The sequence below is a fragment of the Astyanax mexicanus genome, chromosome 8 (genome assembly GCF_023375975.1).
Source record: "Astyanax mexicanus isolate ESR-SI-001 chromosome 8, AstMex3_surface, whole genome shotgun sequence".
In the NCBI taxonomy this organism is placed as follows: domain Eukaryota; kingdom Metazoa; phylum Chordata; class Actinopteri; order Characiformes; family Acestrorhamphidae; genus Astyanax; species Astyanax mexicanus.
In genome coordinates this window covers 42,429,192-42,441,761 of record NC_064415.1, presented here as the reverse complement: position 1 = coordinate 42,441,761, position 12,570 = coordinate 42,429,192, and the positions used below count along the sequence as shown (strand labels likewise).

The 12,570-nt window shown below is 39.6% G+C and overlaps 1 protein-coding gene across 1 annotated transcript; it reads right to left on the bottom strand.

Moving 5' to 3' along the window:
* Window positions 1–10,419: 10,419 nt before the first annotated feature.
* On the bottom strand, window positions 10,420–11,817 carry LOC111194197 (uncharacterized). Its single transcript, XM_022677673.2, has 3 exons — window positions 11,536–11,817; window positions 11,289–11,393; window positions 10,420–10,994 (listed from the first exon to the last, which is right to left on the bottom strand). The coding sequence occupies exons 1-3, from the start codon at window positions 11,720–11,722 to the stop codon at window positions 10,441–10,443; spliced, it is 846 nt and encodes a 281-aa protein (XP_022533394.2). The 5' UTR covers window positions 11,723–11,817; the 3' UTR covers window positions 10,420–10,440.
* Between the last annotated feature and the right edge of the window lie 753 nt (window positions 11,818–12,570).

The window sequence follows — 12,570 nt, the reverse complement described above, 5'->3', positions numbered from 1 at the left end:
TAATTTGCATAATATGCAAAACCTACTTTTGCAAACTAGTCCTAGGAATTTTGACCAATCCTGGCATGTTTGGTATCAAAACACTCGTGAGAGCATGCGCTTCAATATTCATTAAGCAAAAGTTGAAATATGTAAACAATATGACCGCCATATGCACTGGGGGGCGCTGTTCCAAAAAAACGAGTATATGTCAATCATGCTGTACTATTTTGACATCTAATTGTTTTTGCCATATTTAGTACAGTGGCTCTGACAAATTTCTCAATACAACTATGTTTAAAAAGTGCTTTGTTCATTCATAATTGCTAATTGTTTGAAAATAGCTATATTGAAACTACTCTCTGGATATTTGGCCTATCACCTCCATTTCAGTCTTGCTGCACACTGTAGAGTCTCTAGGTAAATGTTCATTAAAAACATTTGTGAAAATTTCACATACAATACTCTCCAGGCATCAAGCAATCTGTGCGTCCTTGGAATTTCTAACCTAAATTGCTGTAACTCTGCAGTATTTGCTGTAATCTCACAATGTTAAAGACCTCTGTACAATATCACTCTGATGAAGCGCCATTTAATACAGAACTAGATTAAGAATAACTTGACATTACATGTCATATCAGAACATTCACTCCTTTGTGCCTCTTCTCAACATTAATAACAGGTGAAAGACTTTTGATCATTTTAAATGTGACAGAATGTCTCCAATTGTGTTAGACCTTCTTACACATCACCATCCTATGCTCTAGTAGGCACCATTGTGCTAGTTGGTGCTTGATGAAGCGCCATTTAATTCAGAACTAGATTTATAATAACTTCGTAATTACATGTCATATCAGAACATTCACTCCTTTGTGTTAATTTAAACTTGTTTGGTCAAACATTTCAGCTTGTTCTGCAAAGGTTCAAAGGTCAATCTGAATACCACTTTGTGAACATTCTGGTTGAAGCCACCTGATCAATACCAATAACATGTAGACACCTTTTGACTAGTTCTAACTCACTTAATGAATATCCTACAAAGTTCACTAGATTTACATGTGAATTTAAGCACTGATCAGGTTGAAAGGCCTCTGCTCAACATTAATAACAGGTGAAAAACTTGATAATTTCTAAATGTGACAGGGCATCTCCAATCATATTAGACCTTCTTACACATCACCATTCAATGCTCCAGTAGGCACCATTGTGCAAGTTGGTGCTTGAACCCGATGATTGCCGCTTGCGGCTATATTTATTATTATTATTATTATTATTATTATTATTATTATTATTATTATTATTATTATTATTATATAACACATATTTCACTTTATAATACTGTGTCCTGATCTGCAGTAACTCCTCAGTTATTAGTAATTAGTTACCATGTTTCACACTTTATAATACTGTGACATGACCTGCAGTAACTCCTAAAGAACACAGTAACTCATCAGTCATTAGTAATGGGTTACCATGTGCTGCTGTTAAGTCCCGAAAAATAAGGCAGGGACACCTAATTAATGATCTAAGAAGAACACAGGAACACCCAGTCCGTTATCTTACACGAATATTTATTCATTTAAACATGATTTCCCCCCAAATAAGGATGTCGGACACAACCTACAGTAAAGCTGTATGTGAGCCATCACTTCTACTGAGCACATCTCCTGGAGGACTGAAGTGGAGCAGAGTTTTAGAGTAAACACATGTAACACATTGACATAACATTAAAAAAACGTATCTAATACTGAGAATATGGTAAGTATTGTTAATGTATGAAAAATGGTGATACTGGCTTTAATATCACCACTGGCTCTCCAGATTCCGGAACTGTGCTCCGGTTTACTGTAGAATGTTCCTGAATTAAAGCTGAAAGAGCGCATTACAGCGCGTGTTTACAGTTAAAACCTGCTCGGGTTTTGTCCTGGGGTTACCTCAGGACACACCACACACACCCCCAACCACGATCTTACCTTTAAAACTCATCCAAACTTAAGAGAATCCATAAATCCAGTCTCCTATAATCCCCATTTATATACAACCAGTGCTTGAAATAATTTCATGCAGAAAGAAATTAATATAAATATTAACTCCTTATTAAAAGTGTTTTATTTGACGCTCTACCAAGTGTCTGGTGTCTGCTTACAGAGCAGACTCTACTGGACGTGATGAAATGCAAATCAGGTCTGTCAGCCAATCAGGTGCCGAGTTCTGCCAGTTGAAAGCGGGGGTGGGGGCTGCTTGGTCACAGATACTGTCTCTCAGAGACTTCCCCCTCTGCAGAAAGCGCTCTGTTAAAGAGACACTGCGGATTTCTGTTTGTATAGGAGTAGACCACACAAAAACAGCCTTATTAGTGCAAAATGAGTTATTAAAGTGGTAGTTTTTATTATTATAAAGTTTTCAGGAGAAAGAAAATACCATTACTGGTTCAGATCACAATAATATCTTACCAATTAAAGGCAGCAGTTTATAATTTTATATGATGATTGTAAACACATTATGGCAAAATATAGAGCTGCCGAAAGCCTTCTTCCATATAAATAGTTCATTTTATATGTCTGAAAATAAAAAAAATAAAATAGAAAATCTGAAAAGCGGCTAAAATTTTTCCTGTTTTTTTTTTTTACCATATTTTGGCCATTACATGTTCAATTGAATAATTAAAGTGTCTTAAATGAAATGTGTAAAGGCTTCCAAGTAATATTAATTCTGTCACGGGGGTGACCCAGGCAGGTAGACGAGGAGGCGGATGCAAGTGCAGGTAAGGGCGAAACAAATAATAATTTATTAAAATAAATAACAAAGATAAACAAAGAAACAAGTAAACACGTAACAAAGATAATAAATCAAAATAAACGACGGAGACTAGAGAACATAAACAAACTAGAGATAATGATAATAATAAACAAACAGGGAATATATACAAGGAGCTAAACTAAAAAATAAACACAAAGCAGGGTATATACAGGGAGCTAGGGAACACGGAGCTAAACAAGAAACTAGAAAAAAACAAACAAGAAATAAACAGAGAAAAACACAGAGCAAGGAACTAGGGAACGAGGAGAATAGACAAGAGTAACGAGGAGTGACAAAACAACAGAGGAAGGTGCAAAGACCGACAAAGGACAAGAGACAAAGGAAGGCTTTATAGCACACAAGGAAAGTGGAAACACCTGGGGCTAGGGGGCGGAGCTACAAATTAACACAGGTGGAAAAGTACTGAGACAGAACACAGGGGCACAGGTCACATGGGACACACACAGAGACATGAGACAAGGCCAGGACGTGACAGATTCATGGAATTGACTCTGAATTATTTAATATTGGAGTAATACGCCTTCAAATGTGAGTATGTAATTTCAGGAGGAAAATGGTAAAAATAGGCTTGGAGCTTAAGAGGTTAATGTCGTCATCTTCACCAACAACACAAAACCTCATATTTGAAAGTCGACTTGTAGCTTTACAAAGGGAAATGGATGCGTTTGTTAGCAGCTCATACGTGGAGCATCTTTTGCTGGAGTGGAGAGTAAACAGATGGTCTGAAGTTCATGCTCAGGTCGAGGAGGTGAAAAAAAGACCGTCTTGCTTTTGCTGTTTTTACAGCTCTAGTTGATGAAGAGATGTGTGGGTATGAAAGAGAAGCACGTAGCGCAGCGTAAAAGCAAAAAGACGCATGAATTCCGATTTGACCGTTCACATTCTTGTTGCATGTTCATAGATCAGATACGTATACGATTTAGGAACACATATGAAAGTGACTCAAATCTGATTTGGCACGTTCACACAGCCAAAAATCTGATTTGAACCACATTGAGCAAAAAATCAGATTTGAGTCACTTTAGCCTGGTAATGTGAACGTAACCAATGAGACTGTGTAAAAATGGCATAATGGCAGAGTGCCAAGGTGAAAACCACTGCTGAGCAAAATATAAATTAAATTAAATATAAATTAAACATTTTTCACTGTTTACATTTAAGTGTGATATAATGCAAATACTAAGAAACCACATGGCTTCACATGACTGAGTGTCGAGTGATCGCAGATTTGCCTTCAAGCTGAGGTTTTTAACAAAGATCTTCCAACAGTTGACGACCTGTGTAGTGTGAACTAGGCCTTATCTGATCTGTCCTGGTTAATTTACCCAGAAACACTTGCTACAGTGTATTTAAACAATTTATTTATTACAATGTATTTAACTGTATTTTTAAAGCCATATTAATCTGTCTGATTTATTTATTTGTTTACTATAACGTTGATTACAGTGGGTGTACTCGGACAACCTGTGGAGCAAACTGAACTCTTTTGGACAAAGTCACTGAATAAGAGAGCTTATATCAGCTGTAAAGTGACTGGACTTCAGAGCAGCAACTACGTCCACTGGTACCAACAGAAAGGTGGAGAAGCTCTAAAAAGGATCCTGTACGTTAATAAAGATGCCTCTAGCACTGTTCCTGATCCAAACCATCCTGAAGCAAAAGACTTCTCTGTGACTCTAGAGAAGGGTGATGCAGGTGATAATTATGTTCTGAAGGTGGGCTCAGTGAAGCTCAACCATGCTGGAGTTTATTACTGCGCTGTCTGGACGAGCAGCCACAGTGAGATAAACTGCTCACATCCTGTACAATAACTACTGTAACTCTGCCAGTGTTCAACCTGAACGTTACACAGCACAATCAAATCCATTTTAGTATTCATTGTAAATAAACAGGCACGTCAAAATATTGTGGCCACCTCCTTTTTAATGCACCCAATGTCCATTATATCAGCACCACTGTTCATATAGGAGCACTTTGAAGTTCTGACCCAACGCGGGGTCCTGGGTTCAAGTCCCTATCTGGGTGAAGTTTCCTTGTTCTTCTCATGTCTGTGTGGGTTTCCTCTGGGTACTCTGGTTTCCTCCCACAGTGCAATAAAACATGGAGGTCAGGTGAAATGGTAAAATGGATATTCTTTTTTCACCCTAATTTTTATTTTTACAAGGCCAATTACCAAAGCCACTCATTAGGACTCCCCCTATCACTAGTGAAGACCCAACACATCCTCCAATAGCATCACAGCGCACTCGGAGGAAAGCGCAGCGACTCATTTCCGATACATCAGCTCACAGATGCCCTGTGCTGATCAACATCACCCTTTGGAGTGATGTGGGAAGAGAGCACCACCTACCCACCCAGAGAGAGCAAAGCCAATTGTGCTGTCTCAGGACTCTGGTAGCCGCTGGCAAACTACATGGTCATGATTGGAACCAGTGATCTCCCGATCATAGTGGCAGCATTTAGCCCGCTGGATCACTCAGAGCCCAGATAAATTGGATATTTTAAATTGCCCAGAAAATTGTATACCCTAAAAGTTGCTCTGTGTGTTTGATTTAGAAAAACCTAAACCAACTATATGTTACCAATTGAAGTAATTTTTTTAAGTTAGTCTAACAGTTCCCTTTTTACAGTGTATTATATAACTGTCTTTTGGGGGAACCATTCTGATAACTGTTCTGCATGTAATGACTGACTGTTATGGCTACTCCACCCACAGGAAATGACATCAGCACTGTTTTATAGCAGAGACATTGTAAGGCTGGTAACATAACATGAAAACTCAAGCTTGTGAACCATAACATTTTAACTCAAACAACTCAAACAAGATGTTTGTTGATACGTTTATTATTTTCATTTTCTCACTGATCCAAGGTGAGTAGTATAATTAGGTCTTTATTACACATGGGTTATCATACACATATTATTATGTATCATCAATATACTACTATATTCTATCATGTATCATCAATATACTACTAATATAGAGTTGACTGTTGATTCCAGTAGCTGTGCTGGGAGTGACAGTGGAGCAAGATCAGCTCTCCTGGGTGAAGGAGGAGGGTAAAAGTGTGTATATCAACTGCAGAGTGACTGACCGCAGTACTGACTACATCCACTGGTACCAGCAGAAAGACGGAGAGGCGATGACTAGAATACTCTACATCAAGCACGACGGCACTGGACTCACCAATCCCCAGGCAAAGGACTTCACTGTGAGCGTAAACAAAAACTCTTATAATCTGAAGATAGACACACTGCAGAAGAGCCATTCAGCAGTGTATTACTGCGCCAGCTGGCAGAGAGGCAGCCACAGTGACGCTAATCACTCACATCCTGTACAAAAACTGCTACAGCATGCAACACTCAGTACAGAGCAGATGAAGAAGCAGTAGAGGAAGTACACTAATTCATTAATTAAGTGTAAATACTGGAATTCTGAAAGATATAGTGTTTTTTTGATGAAGATCGACTAACAGGCTACTCCTGTAGTGTGAACTAGGCCTTATCTGATCTGTCCTGGTTAGCTTACCCAGAAACACTTGATGCAAGAGTGGAATATGCGCCTAGAAAAAATTGCAGGATTCCTGGCTCCCACGCATTTAATTTCTCACATACATATTTTCACTGTTATTATAACCAAACCACCAACCGGCATGGTCTTAGGAAACCCACATAGACATGGAGAGAGCACACAACCCTCAGTTCCCTTTTGGTGTGTGGTATTCACACACACACAGACCATGCTTTGCCACCATGCTGCAACTAGTTCCTGTTAAAAATCCACAAAATTAAATTTCTTCTTCAATAGAAATTACTCTTTTACCTTTTTTAAATGATATACACTACAACAACTACTTTGCACTTATTATTAACACTTCAGAAGAACCAGAATGCTGACTGATATACAGGAAATGACATCACTGTGTCACAGATGGGAGGTTTTCATTACTGATAACACACTGCCGCTTTAATGAAACAGTTGAGTTGAGGAGCAGGTGAGAGAACTATATAAAACACAGAACTCTCTTAAGTTCTTAAGTAAATGAAAGATGAATATAGAACTCTATGCTGTTCTCTTCTCACTGGTTGTAGGTGAGTAGTATATTAATGTTAAATATCAGGATTACAGTGTATTTAAGCATGTTGGGGTTACAGTGTATTTAAATTCATTTTTAAAGCCATATTAGTCTGTCTGATTTATTAATTTATGTACTATAACGTTGATTACAGTGGGTGTACTCGGACAAACTGTGGAGCAAACTGAGCTCTTTTGGACAAAGTCACTGAATAAGAGAGCTTATATGAGCTGTAAAGTGACTGGACTTCAGAGCGATAACTACGTCCACTGGTATCAACAGAAAGATGGAGAAGCTCTGAAAAGGATCCTGTACGTTAATAAAGATGCCTCTAGCACTGTTCGTGATCCAAACCATCCTGAAGCAAAAGACTTCTCTGTGACTCTAGAGAAGGGTGATGCAGGTGATAATTATGTTCTGAAGGTGGGCTCAGTGAAGCTCAACCATGCTGGAGTTTATTACTGCGCTGTCTGGACGGGCAGCCACAGTGAGATAAACTGCTCACATCCTGTACAATAACTACTGTAACTCTGCCAGTGTTCAACCTGAACGTTACACAGCCCAATCAAATCCATTTTAGGGGAACACTTTATAATACTGGTCCATAGTTAATAGGTAACTAAGCTGCATTAACACCTAAATATTTTCTGTTAACTACCAGGAAGTACTGAGTAATTACTAGATAATACTGAACTAATGATTAAAATAGTTCACTATTAACTCTACATTAATTACCGAGACTTACATACAGTATCTCCTGGAGAACTACTTACTAATTATGTCTCCTTTATTGTAACTATTCATGAATTACTGCCCAAATCAACAGTAACTACTTAGTTGAAAAACCCTACATGCCACCTGGGAACTATGTACTTGAACAATTATCAAATTATTCAGTGGTGATATTAAAGGCATATTTGAATGAAGCCAGTGACACCATTTGCAGTAGAATGAACCTTAGTTACTTTATTATCTTCATTATCTTCCAAATATTAACAACATATAGTTACATACTACAGTGTGTAGTAGTCTGCTTAAGCTCTGTTTTTGAAAGAAAAAACATGTAGCAATACAAAGAAGACCATAATATTAAAAAAAAGTTATCCAGAAGGCATCTAAGACTCTAAGACTGACTGTAAGACAGTAATAGTTTTTGTTTTAATAATCACTGCTTTAATATTAAGCATCAACCTCATAAAAGTGCATCTTCAGCCTTGCAGTCTCACAGTGATTTTATAGTGCGCACTATCAGGGTAATTACGGTAATTTCACAGCAGACGCAGTTCTCCTGGTCTTCAGTGTTTATTCTCTCATGTGCTGCTGCTCTTTTTTCTTATTTCTGTATTTGGGTGAAAATAAACTAGTAAACACGATATTAAGACCTTTTCCAGCTTATTTTTTTTACCCCCGAATGTGTGTGTGTTAGTTAGCTTGTTTAAATGCGTGTGTGTTAAATAGCTATGTAAGTTCACTACAGAATGGACTGGCTACCTTAGGGTTAAATATACAACACTACACAGTGTATTTACCAGTGTTAGCACTATTAGTTAATTAGTGTAAAACCAACAATCACACTGTGGGATTTTGAACATTCACACAGCGTTTATCTAACACTGTTAATATAACACTGGCGAATGTACTGTGCGGGTAAAACAAATTAACTGCATGACTGTTAAAATGTCTTAGTATGATTATTATTATTATTTTTATTAACAACATATATTTCACAACATAACAATAAGCACTTGTTATGTTGGGGCCCATTTAGTTGGTGCACTTATATAAGAGCAAAGATGGAAAATAATTTGGAGAGTTAGATTTATACATCGATATCACAACATATGTTATCACAGAGTATCGTATCTCGTTGACATCTCGTTCAGTAGCTCCTCCATTTCCACTCAATGTTGTGTTTACATAGATCTCTGTGGAAACGCACACCCAAAATGTAATTATGGTGCGCAGCAGTGGACAAATAGCTATTTTATTAAACACGAGGTGACGGAACTCAGAGATGTGAGTCCAGACGGAACTAAAATTACCGGAGGACCACAGAGTTAAATGAAAAACAGTAGATAGTTTTGCCTGTAATTTTCTCAGAGGACGTCTGAGAAAAACGCATAGATAGTCGTTCCGCACACTCCTCTGTCCATCAACGGAACTGCTGTGGAGAGGGTGAGCAGCACCAAGTTCCTGGGTGTGCACGTAACAGAGGACCTCTCCTGGAGCACCAACTCAGCATCACTGGTCAGGAAGGCAAATCAGCGTCTCTACTTTCTCCGCAAGCTGAGAAGAGCTGGAGCCCCCATCCCCATCATGACCACCTTCAACAGAGGGGCCATCGAGAGCATCCGCAGGACCCTCCAGCGCATCGTGAGAGCAGCTGAGAAGATGGCACCTCTCTCCCCTCCCTTCAGGACTTGTACAGCTCCCGCCTCACACAGAAAGCCCTCCGTCTGGCAGGAGATCCCTCCCACCCACTACACAGCTTCTTCAGCCTGCTGCCATCAGGGAGGAGACTGTGGAGTCTCGGGTCTAGGACCAGCAGACTGCGAGACAGCCCCATCCATCAGGCTGTGAGGATGCTGAACTCTCTTCCTGCTGTACCCCCAATCCCAATCCTGCCCCCAGCGCACACTCACTCAGCATCTCCCAGCCCCCACCATCACAGTACTGAAACTCTGTACTAGAACACACACAGTACTGGAACTTTTCAAAACGGACCTGCACTACACGCCCAATACCTGCACTACTGCTATACTTTCACTGTCATACACACTTTCATTCCCCAACAGTTGTGACTGTAAGAACTTTACGCACTCATTCACTTTACCAGCCTTAAGCTATTATACCATATTTGCACTTCTGTTATACGGGTTCTATTTATACTGTCATTCCACTACATCACCATCAATATAGCACTATTGTCTTCCGTCTTACGTATGTCTATTGTGTCCTTGTTGTATTGTACATATAGTGTCTCCCATTCTTTTATATTATATATCTTATTTCACCCCCCACACTACTGCACTTTGTTTTCTGCTTCATGTATGTCTATTTGTGTCCCTGCTGTACTGTACATACAATGTCTCCCATTCTATTTTATTGTATCGATTATCTGTACTTGCTGTAAAAATGTAGGAAGGAGAGTAAAGTAATTTCAAATCTCTGTCCTGTACATATGCAGTATTGACAATAAAACTACTTGACTTGAAATATAGATTTTTTTAAGCTTACATATAACTTTAATTAAAGAATTGGGAATTGTTTTAAATTAATTATTTGAAATGTTTAGGCTGATAAAGTCTACTGTGAACTCTGTTATCTTCCCAATCTCTAGAATTTGTTTTTTATTTTCTTACATTAATTCATTCTGTTGTTTACAAAATACTCTATTTTTAAGTTTACAGATTTTGAATGTTATAGAAAATAAAACTTTAACATTTATTAGCATCTAATGCTGAGTTGTTGATTTCACTGCAGTGTAAAGTCATCAGTCTCCTGGTGTTTCTCAGTGTTGAATGAATCCAGATGAATCCAGGTGATTTCAGCAGAATCACTTTTATTAGATGAAGGTTTTCAGGGATTCTGCGATGTCATTTAAAAAGAGCTCGTTGCCAGAAGGAGACAGGTGAACCCGGTCTCTGAGGAAGAGTCGAGGGTTGTGGAACAGGATGTCCGGGTGATGAATAACACCCCCCTCCACTCCCAAGATGAAATCGGCCATCTCGCCGTTCAACCATTTCCGGGCTGCATCAATCCTCTTGGGGTGAGTGGAGGACCTCCACTGACGTCGGGGGGTGATCTCCGACAGCATGATCTTCATGTGTGGGAAACGACGGTGGAGATCACGGAGATCCTCCTTCATCTGGGCGCTAAGATGAAGGACGTTCATTCCTCCAAGGTCGTTCCCTCCACAGTGGATGATCAGCACATCCGGAGCCGTTCTTCCTCTTAGAGACTGGTTGAAGAACGGGACGAGTCCCTGCCACCTCAGTCCTCCCCAGCCGAACCAGCTGACCTCAGCCTGTACGCCCAGGTCACCTCCCAGTGAGCTCCTCGCCATCTCCTCCCCACGGCGAATATAGCTGTCCCCTATGATCCATACCGTGGGAGGAGCTGTAAAAAGAAAACAATAAAAAGAATATTAAATCATTGTATGTATTTATACAGTATATATACTTAAATATAGTATAATTAAACAGCTAAAGAAGTACTGCAATACAACAATTCATGCTTCATCACCACCAGTAACATCACTACTGTAGTCTGTCTACGCAGAAATAGCTAAGTGGTTGCTATGTTGTTGCTAAGGTGTTGCTTGGTGGTTTTAAATAATGATGTTGGTCTTAAAGAAACGGTAGCTTAACCAAGCATGGAAACCAGATTCCTGAATTCTGCCCCATAACGCACCTCTCTCCAGCTGGATTCGAGTCTTTTTCATTACTGGAGCTTCCTCCTCCGGTGTCTCCACCAGCTTCCTCTTACCAGAGGTTCCGCTGGAGCTAACGACAATATCTGCAGCACATCAGTGACATTAGAAACAGGTTAGAAACAGAACTGAATTAAAATCAACATTTAAAACTGATGTGAGAACATTTGATTTAGTTTAAGAGAAATTAAACATGTTAACCAAACTGAAATCTGTCCCATAACGCACCTCTCTCCAGCTGGAGTCTGGCCTGTTTCAGTGCAGGAGCGTCCTCATGTCCGTCCATGAACACTTGGGGACGTTTCTCTCTCCTGCTGGGGCGGTTGGTCGCCCCGTGCTGGAAGTCCTCCCAGCTCTGCCGGTTGATCTTCACCGGCCGCTGAACCACCGTCTTTATCGAGATCAGTAAAGACATTCTGCTAATGTTCACTAAAGCTGCTCGTCCTCAGTAACTGAAAGATTTCCTCCGAAGTCCTGATACTGCGTCTCCCAGCTCTAGCCTGAACCCCAACTGACGGAACTCCTGCTGATATATGCTCAGGTGTGTGATGTCACAACTGTGTCAGTGGAATCTCTTCTGCAGTAACCATGGTGACCACCAGGCTAGCACGCCAGCTAGTGTCTCTAATTCCACTGGTTACATGTTAATATTAACGTATTAGTACTGTTTTTAAACGTCTTCATGGCCCTGCACCCCTTTATTTTAGTGATATGATTGTTAAGTATGTTCCAGCTAGATCTCTCAGGTCTTTATTCTTCTGTATTTGATAGAAAATAAACTAGTAATCAAGATATTGGGATGTTTTCCAGTTTATTTAACCCCCAGATCGGACGAGGACACTTTGTGTGTTGTTAAACAGCTTTAGGATGTGTTTAGCCAACGTTACCTAAGTTATATGTGTGCTAGTTAGCTAGCTAAGTTAGGTTATGTCTGTGTTAGTTAGTGTTAGCTAGCTTAAATATGTGTAGTTAGAGCTATCTAACTAAGTTAGCTGGGTTAAATGTGGGTTTTAGCATTAGTTAGTCAAGTTAGCTAGGTTAAATGTGTGTTAGTTATCTAGGTTATATATGTTGTATCCACAACATAAATGAACTCACACAGAGACAGAAGAACGCTTATTGGTTTACTGGAGTAGAAAATAACACGTACAGCAGCTCTCCATTAGTTAGTCCAGTGTAGTGGGGACCAAAAACTACATTACCCATCATCCTTTAGTGCTTCTAGACTACAACTACGGATAGCCAGATAGGTCACAGTATTGT

Bases quoted from the DNA above. Each gene is read 5' to 3' on its own strand.
- LOC111194197 (XM_022677673.2), bottom strand. From the start codon at position 11,722: ATGTCTTTACTGATCTCGATAAAGACGGTGGTTCAGCGGCCGGTGAAG. The intron at 11,394-11,535 runs GTGCGTTATGGG...GATGTGCTGCAG, and splicing joins CAGACTCCAGCTGGAGAGAG to ATATTGTCGTTAGCTCCAGC. The intron at 10,995-11,288 runs GTGCGTTATGGG...TTCTTTTTACAG, and splicing joins TCGAATCCAGCTGGAGAGAG to CTCCTCCCACGGTATGGATC.